At 40.7% G+C, this 17,367-nt stretch overlaps 1 protein-coding gene across 3 annotated transcripts in view; it reads right to left on the bottom strand.

Moving 5' to 3' along the window:
* Nucleotides 1–284: 284 nt before the first annotated feature.
* LOC103388892 (low-density lipoprotein receptor class A domain-containing protein 4) overlaps nt 285–17,367 on the bottom strand; it is a 166,640-nt gene continuing 149,557 nt past the window's right edge. For 2 of the 3 annotated variants that reach the window (XM_017037778.2, XM_008324095.3), the window contains 3 exons: nt 7,242–7,396; nt 5,294–5,344; nt 285–1,821 (listed from right to left, as the gene is read on the bottom strand). In XM_017037778.2, the coding sequence (XP_016893267.1) occupies nt 1,246–1,821; nt 5,294–5,344; nt 7,242–7,396 (782 nt within the window). In that variant the 3' untranslated portion in view covers nt 285–1,245. The remainder of the gene's footprint in view (nt 1,822–5,293; nt 5,345–7,241; nt 7,397–17,367) is intronic. The other variant, XM_017037779.2, reaches the window with a different exon arrangement.

Genomic DNA, 17,367 nt, shown 5'->3' with positions numbered 1-17,367 from the left:
TGTGCATGCCGTGATGAGAAGTGAGAGGAGGTTTTGGGGGCAGGAGAGGGAAGGGGGAAATCAACACAGGAAACAGGAAAGAGGAAGTGTCAAGTGCTTGGAGGTCAGGACAGGGTTGAGTAAAGAGGACTCAGCTGCAAACAGGCATCTGGATGCACAAAAACTCCAAAATGACTCGTCCGTTTTGGTGCATGTTTGGGTTTTGAGTTTTCTCCGATTTAAGGAAAACTTTATTAAACCAAGAACTGATGGAGCAGGAGGTGAGAGATGTTTTTGTCCATCCAGAAGCAGATTACACAGCAGATTCCATCTCCACTAGGCTGAAGTGTACTCACAAAATGAAGCAGTTCAAGGTTATTCTCTTACTAAGTCTCACTGTGCCTGTGGTGTAAGCAGACAGAGATGTCATAGGCTGGGTACAAGTACTTCTTGTGGTATTCAAAAAAGGAAGGAGATAAGCTTATAATACTTGTTGTTGTTTTTTTTTCTGTTTTCTTTTTTTTGCTCCCATCTGTTTGGAGCCAAAGTTCAGTCAGTCCATTTGTGAAAAGGTCAAAAAGTAAATGCAAAGTTAAAAAAAAAATCTGAATAATTTTCATCCTCACATAGCATTGTTTCCCCTCTTCTCTTGTACAGCAAAAGGATAGTGCAACTTTTTCTTTTTTTGTGAGTGTGTTTTCAATGTCAGAGTGAGTCATTTCCACGCTTGTGTTTTGCTTCCTTTGTGAACCTTGGCACTAAGATTTGGATTTTGTGACTCTCTTGTTTGCTTGTGTTCTCTGCATGTCCTTGATTCTCAGCTCGGTCCTCGCTTTGTGCACAGATCCCGGTCCAAAAAAAAAAATGAAAAAAAAAAAAAAGGGCAAAAAAAAATAAAAAATAATAATACAAAGATAGCAGGAAAGCAAAAAACAACATTGTCCTTAATTCCCACAGATATGGGGCAAATAAAGCAAATATTTTCAATCTGTGCTAGCAGTATGTTTCTTTCTCATGTGATGGAGAGGAAAACAAAAGTCTCCATGCAGTGCATTCGTCCTGATCTCTGCTCCTGCTTCTTCTCTTTTCTGCTTTTCTTGTTGCTAAGGTTGATATTAATTTGTGCATGAGCGTGTGGAAGGAGAACATTAGAGAGCGATAGAGAGAGTAAGAGTCAGAGTGTGAGTGAGTGAGTCCACTTCTTACTGATAAACAGGACAAAGTGGACAATACAGTTGTCAGTCCAGGGCCCTGCCAGCCATTAGTTCACACCAGGTCATCTGGATGGCCATCCTTGGCCTTGGCAGGTACTATTGTGCTTTCTGATTGGCTCTGCTGATGGATCGTCCTGCCGCCCGGCCCTCCCACCCTCTGGTTATTGCTGTGCTGGTGTAGAAAGAACGCAGATCCGGGATAGTTTCCCATTACCTCGCTGTATGCCGGTGGGGGGCCCTCCATGCGCCCGTGGTTACTGGAGTTGGCCACACTGATGCCCGAGTTACTACTGGGCGGCCTTGGACCGCCACCTCCCGTGCCTCCACCTCCTCTACCCAGACTCCCGCCTCCTCCCATGTCGATTAAATCACTGTCGTAGATGGTACGGTTGGGTGGTGCCCTTACCGACTCGCGGTTGAGCTCCATCTGCTGCTCTGGGTCGCGGAGCTGCAGGGTACAGGGACCCTGGTAGGGTGGGGGTTCTTCACCATCCGACAGCGATATGGTGGGTGGCAGGTCGATCTGGTGCTGCAGGTAGGGGTAGGTGGGCTGGAAGCGGCTGAAGCGGTCTCGCTGCATGAATGAGGGAGCAGTGAAACGATCCCTGGCCTGGGGAGCATACAACACCTTCAGGACAAAGACAGAACATTAGCATGTTACAGCGACACCTGCAGACTCTGCAGGTTTTTGACACCAACTACGAGTTAACACTGGAGTTGGAGAGAAAAGTTATGAACGAGAAGGAGTTAACAATAGTTTATTTATTCAACACTTGACTCTGGAACATAGTGCTTTTGACAGGACACATCCACCTGTGCTTTAGAATGATGAACAGCCTGTAGTTCAGTTCCATGCTCAGGGACACATCTGGAATGGAACCACAGACCTTCTGATCCGCAGCTACTCTGGCAACCACCCTTTCATTCCATTTATCATGATTGTTGCTGGAGCCAGTCACTGTCTGAGGTAATCAATTTCAATCAACTATCCTGGTTCCGATAGTCTAACTCCACTGCCAAGCCAGTCGGATGAAGGGACCAACAGAGTGAGGAAAAAAAAAATGATCAAGGCGTTCAGAATTGAGACGCAGAGGGAGTGAAAGTAAAAGGAGTAAGGGAAGGAAGTAACAAAGCAGTGGAAAAGGAGAGGAGAGGAAAAAGCCATGGAGATGATTAAGAGAGCAAAGAAAGTCTTGAGAGATAAAGACAGAAAGAACATGAAAGAAGAAAATGTGTACACTCAGACAAATAGACAGAGGGAGGGCGGGGTGTGTATTGGTGATGGAGGGAACAGAGCGCAGCAGAGCAGGGCAGCTCTCAGACGGCTGTCTAGACAGTGTCAGGGGAGGTGTTGCTGATTAATGATGCACCAAAATCCATCCACCCCCCCATGCTGCAAACACACACACATACAGACACACACTTGAACACAGAGAGCCCCCATCACTGCATCAATCAGCCACCCACTCTCAGAGGCTCTCAGTGGCCTTTTCCTTTTCCCCCAGGTCTCAGAGCACTGTGGTTTTTTTACTATTATTAACCTCCCCTGATCTTCCTGCACCTTTTACTCCGTGACTCATTTTACCTGCCTTCTTACCCTCTCCTCTCTCTCATTTGACATCTCTTGTGTCTCTTACTTCATCTCCTTCACTTTGTTTGAACTTGATTGTTATTGCTGGCAGGTCGTTCCAAATGAGAAAAATAAGTGTTTGTTTTGGAGCAATAATGACCTTCGACCGACGTGTGATGTAACATTTCGGATTGGATTGCCAAAGTGTGCACACAGAATGGGCGGCCAAACGTCTCACGCAGCCTTGATATACAGTACCATTGTCTTCTACTGATCATATCGTTGGACACGTTTTCAAGTGTTCTTTAAACACTCGGTATTCCCTGTTTTCCCAGTACGATGCTTCCTCTCCAGGAATTTAAAAGCTCCTCCATCTGGCACGTCCGCCACAAAAAACAAACAGATCGCCAGTCACAGCGAGCGTACAGGCATTTGTTTGTGGTTATGTATTCACGAGTCCTGCCAAATTATGATTTTGTTTGGAGGATATTGCCAGCTGTACCCAGTGCTACACACTCTTTAATTCCTGTATGATTAAGTATTTATGCAGCCCTAAGACTTTCCCTGTCAACACTGCGCTTGCTGTACGATGATGAGAAATGAGAAGACAAAGCTGACAAAGACAGAAAGACAGGTTTTGATTATTACAGAGAGACGTACGAAAGAGATCATTCAGGTCTTTATCTGATGCTCATACATTTGTACCTGCCATTTGTATTTTCCATACAGCCCTTGAATGTCAAGACAGTCAAATGGCTACATATAGCCTTTTGACTGTCTTGACATTTTTTCTGCAGCTTCATAATTTGTAATTCGTAGAACACTTCAGCCGTTACAACATGGCTCTGAAACCCAGATCTGATCTCACAGCAATTCAATGGGATTTCTTTAAAGAGACTTTCTAAGTGCAGCGTATCCCAAATGATAAAGAGTTTTGTTGAGTTTCTTTTTTTTTGATGGTGACCTAAAATTTTTGAAGCATTTAATCTTACTTAAAAAATGTCTAGAAATACAGAATGCAGAAAGAGCTCTAAAGTCTAAAATTAATTACAAAACTTCAGGGGGTATCTGCTAAATGTTCTCTCTGACTCAATCCACCTCTCCCTCTGGGGTGATTGTGTTTTTAATCCTTGAAGAAACATGGTGCAATTTTGATGAGAAGCAGAGGCAGAACGAAATTTAAAGAGAGGCAACGCCTTGCAGTAGAATGTCTGACAGAGCCGAGGATATTGTACTGAGGAACAGGACAAACTAATGTTAGTAATGACAGTATTCAGTCTATGGACGCAAAAATGTAGTTCAGTGAAAAACTGGACTGAACTGCAGAAAAAAAAAAATATAACATAAAAGATTGTGGAAACACACAGAACAGCATTTTATTCCCCTTTGTTTACCTTCCTGTTGAACTGTCGCCCTTAAACTGATGAAAGTAATATTGAAATAATAAAACAACTGTAAAAACCTACATAGTGAACATAATATTTACCATACAATATAAATAATAATATTATTAATAAAAGTACCTATATACCAGACAAAATGACTAAAACGTAATTATAATTTAGACCAAAACATATCGACTTACATTAGATAAATAACATACTTTCTGTAATTGGAAGCAACACAGGAACCCTACTTAAAAGTTTGTGTTTAAACCAAGAAGTCCTAGATCTGGTTCATTGAGAGCTCTGAAAAGAACAATTAAAAACTTTATTCTCTTTTATTTATATCGATTCCAATTAGAAGCATGAAAAAAACAAACAAATCTCAGAGTAAAATATTTTAAACTACAGCAAAAAAAAGAAAGAAATATTGTTTTTAATGACTAAGCTTTTCTTTAAAGGCCCCTGAGGAAACACTACATACTGGGAAGAAACCCATGAGGATGAGGTAAAACTAACACTGGGTGGTGAGACTGTGACAGTGTGACACTGTGGAGATAAATCATAGACTAAAACCAACCCCATGATCAGCCCCATTTGTCAGAGAGTAAATGTGTCATTTATAATGGTCCCTGTCTCTTCAGCTCCAATCAACATGTCTTTAACACGTCTCTGTTCTATTTAGCCTTCATGACAAAAGTGACATTTAACCTGTGACTGCATTTCTAAAATTCTTAGGATAAAAATGTTTAGTTCATGCCTTAAGATGTCGGTAACATAAGGTCAAACAAAGCACTCACTAAATCATTGATTTTTTTTTTTTTACATTAGAATTTTAAAACAGAAACACAATAAACACAGACAAAGAACAGTAACAGTAGTAGTACTCATAGTATTAGTACCAGGAAACAGCTCTGACAGCATTCATCTCATGGAAAAGGTTAAACATGAAAATGTGTGTGTGTGTGTGTGTGTGTCTGCGCATGTATTTAGTATTAAGCCTCACAGTGGTATGGGTATGATGTGAGTATGTGTGTGCGTTTGCATGTATTTCTGTTTAAATAAATTCTTTTTGATTTCTGATTCTAGAACTATCCTCCTGTCTTGGAGCTCTCTGCTGGAATTAAAGTGGAATGTGGTGGTCTTACCTCCGAGGCACCTTGTCGAGAGCTGCCGTCTGAAGGCCACAGACACCCGTCCTATACAATGTGACAAAAAAATGGAACAAAGAAAAAGATATCTCTTAAGTTTCCCAAGTGGTCTCAAACAATTTGCACATGTCCTTGAAGCTAAACAAGAAGCTTAGGAGTATTTTCTGTGATTCAAGACAGCCTTCCTTCTATCATCATTTTGGCTTTTGTTCTTTATGTCAGGGATAAGTTTAATGAGACAAAAACATTTTTTTAACCAAAAGATCTCAAAATCCGACAAAACACCTGTCAGAAACTCCAAGAAAACACAGAAGATGAAATGTTTAAGGCCAAGAGACGCTTGAAAACTTCAAACCCAGAATTCCAGCTGTTTTAGACCCAGACAACAAAGGGAAAACTGTTAACATCTCAAGCACAGGCCTAATTAAAGTTGCAACAATAACATACGAAGGATAAAACTTTCCCTTTGTTTAAATATAACCTAAGATTTTCTATTTGGTTCTGTTTGTGTTCTATGGACTGCTGTCACAGTACTTGTAATGTGTGAAATGGTATCTGGAAAAATCCAACTGTATACTGTCAAACATATTTCCAATTCACATGAGTATTAATAAATAAGTGAAGAAGGTTCAGTTGTCATTGTTTTTTATGGTCATTTCAATATGAATATTGACATTTAAATGATTGTGAGATGTGACACCAGCCGTCACAGAGGACACAGTGACCTCGCCGAAATCTGCTTCTTCTACAATAAATAATTCAACGCGACCAAGTTCATGTTTTAAACATCTGCCATTGATTTGGAAAACAACAGATGTGGATGATGGATCTGCTTCATGTAACACAGATCCACTCATGGTCACAAGTCTCATTAGAAAAGTCTGGTGTTTGAGAAGGAGCAGAGGCTGACGAAAGAAAAGCTACTAGGTTTAGGATGGATTTGAATAAACCTTTGAATAAAAACATGTTCTATACCTGAACTCCAAAATGTGTTAAAAAGTGAGTATGCTTACTAAAAATGCTTTGAGCCTGAAATTTAAGAATCTTAACATAAATAAGGAAAAGAAGCCAATTTATTTCTGCAACACACCCCAAAATATTTGGACTAATGAAAGTTTACCGGGTCACACATTTGGTTTTCTGTAATTTGGGAAATAATGATACCAATTGATCAACAGTGTTTGGTCCCTGCATGCAATAATTAATAATACAATAAATAATAATTTTCATACTAACAAGCCGAAATACATGACCTATTCCTAAAGGTTAGTCCTAAAGGCTAATCCTCTTATTGGTTGAAGATTGAGAAACCTCCCAGAATGTGTATGACCTTTTCTGTTTTTCATAGCTTTGTCCCACATGTGGAGTGTGTTGTGACACCAGTTTCTAAACTGTGTTTAACCAACACAATTTGTCACTGAAAACATTCAATGTTTTCTTTTTCTTGTATTATCCCAAATAAGGATTGGGATTATCTGTGTGTTTAAGTTTTTAAGTGATTGAATTTAGTGATAGAGTTATGTATCACAATGCCTAATATCAGGCAGGTTGTGTGTGTATCCGAGTGAGTGTGTGTTTGTCCAAGAGTGTGGCCATGTCAGCAGTGGGCTGTGCCACCGCTGTCTAGACACCACTGTAGTAAATTAAACATCAAGGTCTGCCAGGAGCTGGCTCTGACAAAACCAATTCCACAAATTTACCTTAACAGACAGGAGCAGAGTTGTTACCTCATTGAGACTAAAACTGAGACTGACTGTGATAAAAAGGTTGGTTTGACTCCACACAAATGTGTGATATTTTTCTACTGCCTTGGAAAGAGATTGCATTAGCATGGAAGCTGGAAGGAGTGTACAGTGAGTACAGATCACTGTGACCTAATACAGCGTGCATCTTTTTGTCTTATTCACAAACACACACACATACAAATACATAATGTCACACTGACCTGCTGCAGGGCATGGTCATGCCTGCGGGCCTGGCTCTGCCGTGTAATGAAAGACCAGGTGGAGAGCTTGTAGTGGTTGAGCAGGCAGATGATCACCACCACCATCACTGTCATCACCACAATAATGATGACAATCTGAACAAACTCCAGTTCAGCTGCAGGGGAAGCACAAAAAGAGAGAACTTTTAAAAGAGCTGTATGTCTTACAAAATTATAAATCAACAAAGATAAAGTAGTGCAATTCTAAATCTATACATATATATATATACATATATACACATACATTTATATACATATACACATACATATATATATGACAAGCCATGACTGATTTCCATTGGTTCCCAAAGGGACCTTGTACTATTACACTGTGTAGCAGTTTATGTTTCCTTCGTCTGCTTTACAATGCATACTTAAAAAACCATATAACAGCTCTCTTACACCTCAATGCACAGGTAGTGTAAAAACAACTGCAAACATGTCAGTGTGAGGGAGCTCGGATGTCTATGTTGCCTGTGTCACACTGACAGCACCACAGGTCAGAGAAGGTGAAGTGATGTACATAGTGCGACTCCTCTGGTTACGCCGTACTCAAGTTTATTTGGGAATGCGTCTTTGGGCAAACTGCCAGACATCGGATGACGGATCCTTAAGGAGGACACCGATGCTATCAGTGACATTCAGGATGAAGGGTTCATGTTAAAAATGATCAGTGTCCTCCCTTGATCCAGAACATGTGAGCATGATTAAGTTCTTCAACACAGCAAGAGCATATGGGTCAGAACTGTCTGAACATCACAGTGCTGGAATTCACTTCATATGAGCTGCTTGAAAAATGTGACTAGAATGACAAGTTGAGAACACTGAATGTCCTCAAAGATCTCAGTATCCTTCACATAGACATAAAACAAAATGATGTCAAGTTCACCAACAGGTCAGACCAACTCCTTAATTTTAGAGCCAAAACTCTGGTTTATAACAGCGACTTAAACCAAAAGGCAAAAAATTGAAAAGAAAGTCTAACTTGTGTGCCAAATGGAATTAACATTTAATAAATCGTTTAATAAACTACTGCTGACGATGCAGTTAGGGTCATGAATTGCTTGCCATGCATATGTTTTACTGCACTTAACCCAATCAGGAAACAAGTATAAAGTACAACGTCTGTAATACACAGGTTTATCCTATGCATGATAACCACCAGTGACCCACAGAGCGGTGTGGCTGGTCCAATTCAGCCCGCAAGCCTCATGTTTGACATATGTGATCTAAGCAATTGTATAACATTTCTCTGTCCCTTTCAGAATGTGTGAAAGAACGTCCACAACCTGAAACTTTCAGTGCGAATGATCAGACAACCAAGTGCAGTCCTGTTTCACATTAGAGCTGGTTTGATGGTATTTTGTTTGTCATTTTTCGTCATCTATGATTTAAATGTATAATTTGAATCTATAAGAGTAGTGCATTGCAGACAGAGAAGAAGCAGACAGAAGGATCCACATATCTGCTTTGTTCACTAAATGTGGGTATAAGGTGTTCTTCATTTCTTATTGACAAACTCATTATAGACTGGAACAAAAAAAAAACTGTTTATTCAAGGCCTTTTATGAGATGACAGAGACAGAGTGATGATGCCAAACATGTTAAATATTTCAACATCTGTGTGATGATCTGCATAGAGCGGGTGTTGTTTGCACACAAAATGAAGATGAATTTCATTTTAGCTTCTTCCCTTACTGTACAATACGATCAAATTTACCACAGCATCAATATTCATTTTGCTTAAAAAGGCACAGGGAAGCTATTATGGGATAATTGCATGGCATCTCAGTGGGATGCAAAAAAAAGGTGTATTAAAATTTAAAAATTCTACAAGGATTGACAGGAGACTTAAATATGAGTCGATGACGTTTTACTTAAAAGTGTTTCTATGCCTTTAAAAATGGTTGAGGAGAAACACTACAGCTAATACTGGGGCAGTGGACAGCGGGCAGCATCCAGGCACTCAGCTTAAGCTGCCCCTGCTTACTAGGGTGATAGGTCAAAGGCAGAGGATAAACTTCATTGTGTGCAGTGGTGTGCTGTGCATCAATGACAATAATTCACTTTCACTTTCCTGCTGTTTTAAACATTTTAACCAGCAGGGGGAAGCACAGGTCAGACTCAAGAGTCAAATCTGCATCACGTCTAGAGTGTTTGGGGCTAGCTCAGCTCTTTAAGTGTTAAGTGTGTGAGCTGAAATCATTGGATGAGTGTCCACAGAGTCTGCTGTTCCTGCCAATGTACAGTGGATTCTTTGTAGGAAACAGTGAATGACTGTGATGTGTCTGCGCTGTCATGCACGCACACATACACACACACAAATCAACACACACTGTCTGCGTTGAGATTTGAGATGACCTCTAACCTTCTCCCTTCTTTTTCATTAATCCCATCCTTTGATTCAGATTTCCTCCTACTCCGTCGTTTTAATCCCTCTGAGTATCATTGCTCCGACTTAATGTCGTAGAACTTCAACCCCATCTTTTATTTCTCCGATCTCTTTCTAGCCAAATCGGTCTTTTTACATTCCTTTCTCACCCACACTCATTCTCTCCCTCTCCTTTATTCTGCTGTGTTTCGCTGCCATGTATTTCATACTTCAACCCCCTTCACTCTCTGTCTGACTTCCTTTCTGTCAGAGAGTCTCATGGTGTCAGTTTGATCTTGGCCACAAGTTTTGACCTTGTCTGGTCTTGGCATCCCTAGCTGGACTTGACTCACACTTCACTCATGGCTGGACACTCACACCATTGTCTCTACCTCACTCTGTGGGAGATTATGGATGAGCAAAATCAGCACAGACCCAGGTTTTTAAGCGAGTAAGAAGAAAAGTTTTTAATAACAAAAAAAGTGAAGATAGCACAATCCATCTACAGTTGTTTTAAATGAACAAGACTTTCTCAATAAATTTATGGGAGATAACTAGGTACCAGCAAAACATTGTAGGTTGATGATGTTGTGAACCGAGGACCGCCTGTACATCAAATATATTATCATAGATATAATCAAAGAAAAAACATCCCATTTCTGTTAAATCCTGCCTATCCCTTCATCATAATGCCCCCCACTAACTTAGAGGAGGTTAGTGAAAAGTAAACCAAACCAAACCTGCCTCTGTTCCACCACGGCAGCCACAGAATGCGGGTGGAGTAAGAGAGTTAGAGGATGAAGGCCAATTCATATAAACCACATTAAGTGGAGGAAAGACAAAAAAAAATCCATGAGAAGAAAAGTTTGTTCTCATGCCAAATTCACAAACTGACATTAACCACAGATGCGCAGAGGTACGAGTCACTCATTCTTCCAAAACCCAACCACAAACAAGCCCAAAAATGTTTTTTCTTCACGATCAAAGATGACAAGTCGGGTGGAGAGTTAAACAAATGACATAAGTGTCAATTTTAATTAAAGACATGTTAAACATTTATTATCTATGGTGGAAGTTGTGGCCAAACACAACCAACTTCTCATTTCAAACATTTTAAGCAGAGTCTTTCAGCCGTTGGACACATAATGAGTCATTTAGTGTAAAAACAGTTGGAACTAATGGGGGAATAACCCAGAGTCAACGAAGAGAGCTCATTCTTTGCTTCACACCATCTGCTGATGTCATTAACTTTACTGAAGACTGAAGGACGTGGTGTAAAAAACAGTTAACCAGGTTTTGTGGAGCCAAACCTGCCTAACAATCCACGAGGGAGAAGGCCAAGGTAAAGTTACACAGAGGAAAACAGCATTCAGAGACCAATAATTATGTAGTTGTATTTTTAAAAAAACCATTACAGTGTGATTCTTAGCTCGACTGCGACCAGTGTCAACTGGTTTCTAAGGACTTAGTGAGTTGAAATAGAGCTGCACTTCCAGGATGAACAACTCATTTGTGAAGTTCAGCTATGACCAGCCTGGACCTGTGCACTCACCGCAGCAACCACAGGGAGGGGACTGAGGGAGGGTTTCACTGAGAGAAAAGCATTGTGGGAAAATCAAGTCACCCTTCTGAGAGCCTAAGGGATACATATCACAGCCTGCCCTTCTGCTGTTTGTTAGAGCTGCACAGTCCAGATGCCTGGCTCAGAGCTGTGACTCTAAAGAGGGAGTGGGGATGGGTTCTGCAGCAAAGACAAAAGTAGAGTGGCTACAGTGAATTGCTCTCTCTTCTTGAAGTCACAGAAGGAAGGAAGTCAGGGGAGGAGTTGAAAAAAGGGAGGAAGGAAGTCTGGAGAGGAGGAGGAGGAGGTGGTGGTGGAGAAAGATGAGATATTAAACAAGACAGAAACAGAGCATGGTAGACGAGCGTCCTATCCTGCCTGGACCTCAGTATACATTTAGGTTCAGACTCTTTTGAGACTTTTAGAACACAGTGTACAGACTTTAGCACAGGCTGCAGAACAGTGTGTACTGGCAGTCAGCGTTACCACAGCCAGTCTGATGTTATTACAACACTAATCCACTTGTCAAAACAAAATCAGTCTGGTATCTGCTGCACCCGTAGTCCCTTAGCAAACTGGACAATTTGCTTTGTGGGAAGGGGTGGGGGTGAGGTCAGCTGTGCCATCACCCTTTTCTGCTTCAAAGAGCCTGGGACATTAAATTTATTTTAAACAGGTGAAGTGACTTTTGAGGTCACACTACTTTTTCTGAGTGCAGTATTAGCATCTAGAAGGAAAGAAATAGTCACTTTTTCAAAATTTGCTTTTAAACAATAAATATCACAAAGTACAAAAGAGATGACAAAATTCATCCTTTGATTTATAAAGTTTTCAAAGAATGTGAGTGAAAAATTAAATTAACAGCCCTTGTTTTAAGACATGGAATTAGTATAAACAAAATTGAGTATTAATTATTTCCAAGGATTTTTGTTTTCTCAGTGTACCTTATATTATCTCTGGAACAGTATCATGTACTACGGTCTTGTGCTCTTGTGTTATTTTGAAGCTGCCTTATTGTCAATAAGTTTAAACAAATAATTCATCAACAAATAAATAATTGGGTAGAGTCCAAACACACTGCTATCAAACAACATAAAAAATACAAATTTAGTAAAGAATACTTATATGATTTATTTAAGCTGTGGTCTGATAAACTACATAATTAGCCATTTTATCCGACAGGTGAATCTATCAAACACAAACAGCAATCAGAGCTGCAGAAAAAAAAAACATTGAAAAAGTGAGAGTTACCAGTGAAGAGACAGCACACACAAGTGGCCATGAGCACAACTGCACAGACACTGTCCTGGCTCTCTGACCTTCATGTGGGGGTGGTGTGTGCCGGGGAGAGAGGCCAGTTGGAGGTCAGACAGTTCAACTGACCTGCCAGTGAATAGTGGCTGCCAGACACAGTGTAGACAAACTGACACACAACAGCAGCAGCTGCAGCAGAAGTAGTAGCAGCAGCAGCAGCAGTGTCTGAGCGCTTAGTCAAACACGTGTGGCACACATGCCTCTGTCAACAGGACTCTTACCTGTGAGTGTGTCATGTCAGGTGTCAGTTCGTTTGTTTAAGAACAAAATTAAGTGATTGGGCTGTTCTGAAGTTTACCCTGGTGTAAATATGGAGCAGAGAATGTTGGAGGGGGACCAAAAGACATCATGGTCCAAATACCTGATAGGATTGGTAGCAGTCACACACGTTACAGTGCGAGTGACATCCTCAGGACACGTAATACTGTAGTCCACCACCTCAGCTGACATCATCTGATCCTGTACAATTCGTACAGTTATCTTACACTTCTCAAACAGCCATGTATTATACCACTGTTTTTTTTTAAGACAGACTCAAGCATACCTTTCTTTATAATGCACACTCATGATGTCTCTTGAATACAGAATAAGCAAAGCACACATTTGGATGCATTGTTGTAACTGTAACGTCTAATATTATATATATGTTCCAGACATGTTTTCTACAGAAACCTGTAAGAAGAATAAAGCCCAGCACAAAAATTATGTTAGACTCCATGCAGTATTGAACTACTTATCAAATGAGCACAGACAGGAGCAGCACTACTCTCCCTCCTTACAGTACTACAGTACATTACACTGCATAGCTCTTTCCACGTTGGAACAACTTGTACTGTAGCTGCAGCAAATTTGTTTCTACTGGCAGCAAGAATCTCAGTGCTGGGAAAATCTCACTTTTGTGGCTAATGAAGGCTGATCCTGTTTGGCCCTGAAATGAAAATGAGACTAATGGCTATCTGTAGAGACTACACACACACACTCTGCCGGGGCCTCTAACATTGTTATTGCTCAATAAACATAATACTAGGGCCAGGATGACCTCAGATGCTTCTAGGAAAACAGGCCTGGTGAGTTTAGTTTGCACAAAGGAATATTGTCTGTCCAAAACCACAAATTTGTTGCATTATTTAGATAACAGATGTGTTATGACAATAGAAGTGGAGTGTTGAGCAAATAGTTCCCAGGATGTCTACAAAATTTTACTCTACAGTCACAGAATCCTATTTAGATTTTTAAGATACAGATACAGGTACGTGTTAACTCTGAAGTGATACTGCCTGATACTTCTGCATCTAAAGGTATCCAGTAGTAGAATTTCAAAGGATACACATTTAATATAGAAAAATAAGAGAGGTCGGTGGGGGAGTGTGAGAAGGTATAATAACCTCAGAGAGTTGAAAAGATTTAAGAGTAAATATTGCATGTCCACTCATCTTCCCAAGTGAAGATTTAAGTCAGAAAATTCAAATAAAACATTTGGTGATTTATGGTAAATTTCATTGTCAGTTATTACAAAGCTTCAAAAATGAATAGGAAACTGTCTCCCTGAGTAACCCCAACAACATTCTGCTTGATTATTTAAATCTCACAGAAGATCACAGAATTCGCCCAATCTCGCTATTTGTCACTGGTCACTGACAGTAGTAAAGTAATAAATAAAGATTATTATAATAATATTATAGTATTATTGTACGGTTAATATTAGAAAGAAAAATAAATTACCAGTCAAATATTTGCTGATGCATCAGTGCTCGTAGTAGACATTCCACTGAGGCCAAAATGGTTGCATAGTCAGTTATGTTTACAGTCTAGAGTCCTGAGAAGAACTTACTCTTGTGTCATCGATCCCTACTTTGAACTCAGTGTGTGTTTGCTTGTGGTAAAGACAAGGCAGAAAACTAGTAATTAGCCCACGTCTTGTTGTGTTCAACAGGTTAAACAACCCAAAGACAGGCATTAAAGATACATGCGACAAGCACAGCAGCCTTTTACACACCTCAGCTCTGCTCAGGCCTGAAACTGTTAGGGATGCAGACATTTGAGTGAAAACAGAGGCCAGTGGACGTAGGCAGGACAGGCCTATTCTGAGTGAGTCATTCCAAATTCTGAAGCCATGACTGTGATCATTTTGCTGTAGAAGCCTACCACTTTTTATAGATGCAGAAGCGGTTTAAGAGAGCTACTGCTACCAGCAAAGGAAATTTCTCTTAGAAGAGAATGGGGTTCAGCTTTCACCAATGCTGTCTTGCAGCCAAGCAGCGCACACCGCCCCAGAGCAGTTTATAAGATCTATGCAGCAGTCAGTAAAAAAAAAAGCCCGACCAGACACAGCTCTATGACATGACATGACGGCAGAAAACACGAAGAGACAGCAGGATATTCATTGAAATGACCCAGATTTATGTGTTACTCTAAAAGCAGAGAGCTTGGCAAAATGTAGAGACAGCAAGTGAGGTGTGTGTGGGTTTCATTTTTTTTATTCCACCTACCGTGGCTCAGCTCAATAAACCCTCCATCTGGCCTTTTTTTCCCCTTCCGCAGTCATTTCCGCTTTCCTGCCCCACAGCAGAGCTACATCTCAGTCATGAAAAAGAAATAACCCAACCATTGTCACGGTCAGACCTGACAATCACAAGTGTGCCCTACTGTGAAATACAGCACTTCCTTCATGGCATAAGGGAGGAGTTGCTGCAGGTGCAATGTTCCTGCTTTAGTCAATGGGTTTTTTGTTTTGTTTTTTGATCCAGTGAACATTAATAAACCATAGATCATACAAAAACCCAATGTTAGTTCACTGGTAAGGAGCCTTACTTTCTTTAGAATTATATTTATGTAGGTTTCCAACAACCAATTGAGAACTTTTTGAGGGATCTTAACCCTACCTGCAAAGCCTATAGTGAAGATAGCACTGCCCACTTTTCATATATATTTATGGGAAGCTTGGCATAAAGTATAATCAGACCCACAAAAGCTAAAAGAAACCAAACTCTTGCTCATCCTTCTTTCTGCCCAGAGAACTGGAGCCCAGCTAAAGGCCTGCTGAGTTCACAGCCTGCTGCCCACCACACTGAGCCCACACACACAAACAGACAAACACACAAAACAGTCCTCCTTTGACACACATAGACATACACACAGCCCTGTCTGCTGCCACTGTCGTTGCTATGGTAACTTTTTTGGCACAGTGCCGTGATCAACAAGGCCCGAAGCTGCTGGGGCACCATGGCAGCGACCTGACTGGCACATGCACGCACACACACACACACACACACTGACACAGAGTGAGATAGAAGGATACAAAAAAGGAGAGGAAGTGAATAGTGTGTATGCACATACGCAGCCAAAAAAGGAGAGAGTTTTGGTAATGAAGACAGAGATGAAGTGGGGAAAAAATAAGGAGAGAAAAATGAGGTAAACACATACATGTGCACAGAAACACACACAACTCTACCTCTCTTGGGACACGTGCACTACAACGTCTAGACCTACCCGCCTGGCAGCAACAGTGTCACCCACACTGTGCCGCAGTACAAATGTTTGCGAGTGTGTAAGCATGCAGCATGTAGTAGGTATCAGCCATGGCGACGCAGGACACAAAGAGAGTCTTTATGTTTTCTGTGAGACATTATAGTAGTATGTATCGTTATTAAGGATTACTTACTAAAACTAAATTCTTGAAATTGGACTGATACACCCTTAACATGGAGTTAAAGGCTTACTTACTCCTGTATGTACCATAAACCCCACTGATCTTAGGGCTTTGTGTTAGCTCTGCCACTGCCTTCTCAGGCCTTGACCAGGAAGTAGTGCAAGCATAGTTATGGGTTTGGGCACTGTCCAAAATCATTCTGAGCCAAAATGACACCAAATGATGTCACATTCTAGTTGGAGCAGTTCCAGTTACCAAGCATTCAGCAGTTGACAAACAACACATTACCTCTAGATTTACCCATTATAAGACCGCAGCAACATGCAGCTGTTACCCAATTTAACCATCAGAAGTTGAGCACAATTGTATTTTGTGCCCCAACTGGTCGGAGTAACTTAAAAGGGTGTGAACCCCAAATTAAGATAGACAGATAGATAAAAAAGATACTTATTTATTTAAAATAAGCTCTCACTTTTGCTTATTTTAAACTGAAGGTTTCCACCACACCTAGTAAAATTACTGCTAAGGTACCTGTTGGACTTGTCACTGTAAAAGAAAATTATCTTCTTGTGAAAATGAGTTTCATTAGTAATGGAATGACATTAACAGGCCACAATTAATTTCCATGCTGTAATTATTGCATGTTCTTCTTTCCAGCTCCTATACATTTTGGTGATTGCAACCTTTTAACTAGTATCTCCTCTGAATATATCCTTTCTTTAAACATTGCTGAGGTAGGTAATAATATGGGTACAAATCACTGGGGCAGCAACTGTCCAATACAGTTACTAAAAGCAATTCACCACATATCTCTGAAAACTGACAAGAAAAGAAAGAGCTAATAACAGAACTAAATATCACTATGAAGTTTAATATCATCAACATTCCAAGGTTGTAATAATAATTAGGAACAGCAGTGCAGGGGAGTGGTGTTAAAGAAGTCACCCAGCCAGTGAGATTTCAGATGAATGGATGACTCACTCATGTCACTTAACACAAACACACACTCCAGTGTCTCAGGTGTGTGTACATTATCAGAGCCAGACAGACAGGATTGTGTCTAGACAACTCCCCCTCCCCCTCCCTGTCTGCCACCCTCCCATAAAGCTAGACTGACGACTCTCTCTCTGTCTAAGTGATTCAACCAGACTGGAAGGCCTAATGTCAGGGTTGAGGACGTGTGCCTGTGCGT

This window comes from Cynoglossus semilaevis, chromosome 13 (genome assembly GCF_000523025.1).
Source record: "Cynoglossus semilaevis isolate Cse_v1.0 chromosome 13, Cse_v1.0, whole genome shotgun sequence".
Lineage (NCBI taxonomy): Eukaryota > Metazoa > Chordata > Actinopteri > Pleuronectiformes > Cynoglossidae > Cynoglossus > Cynoglossus semilaevis.
Note: the sequence above shows the minus strand (reverse complement) of the source record. Positions and strands in the feature narration are given on the sequence as shown.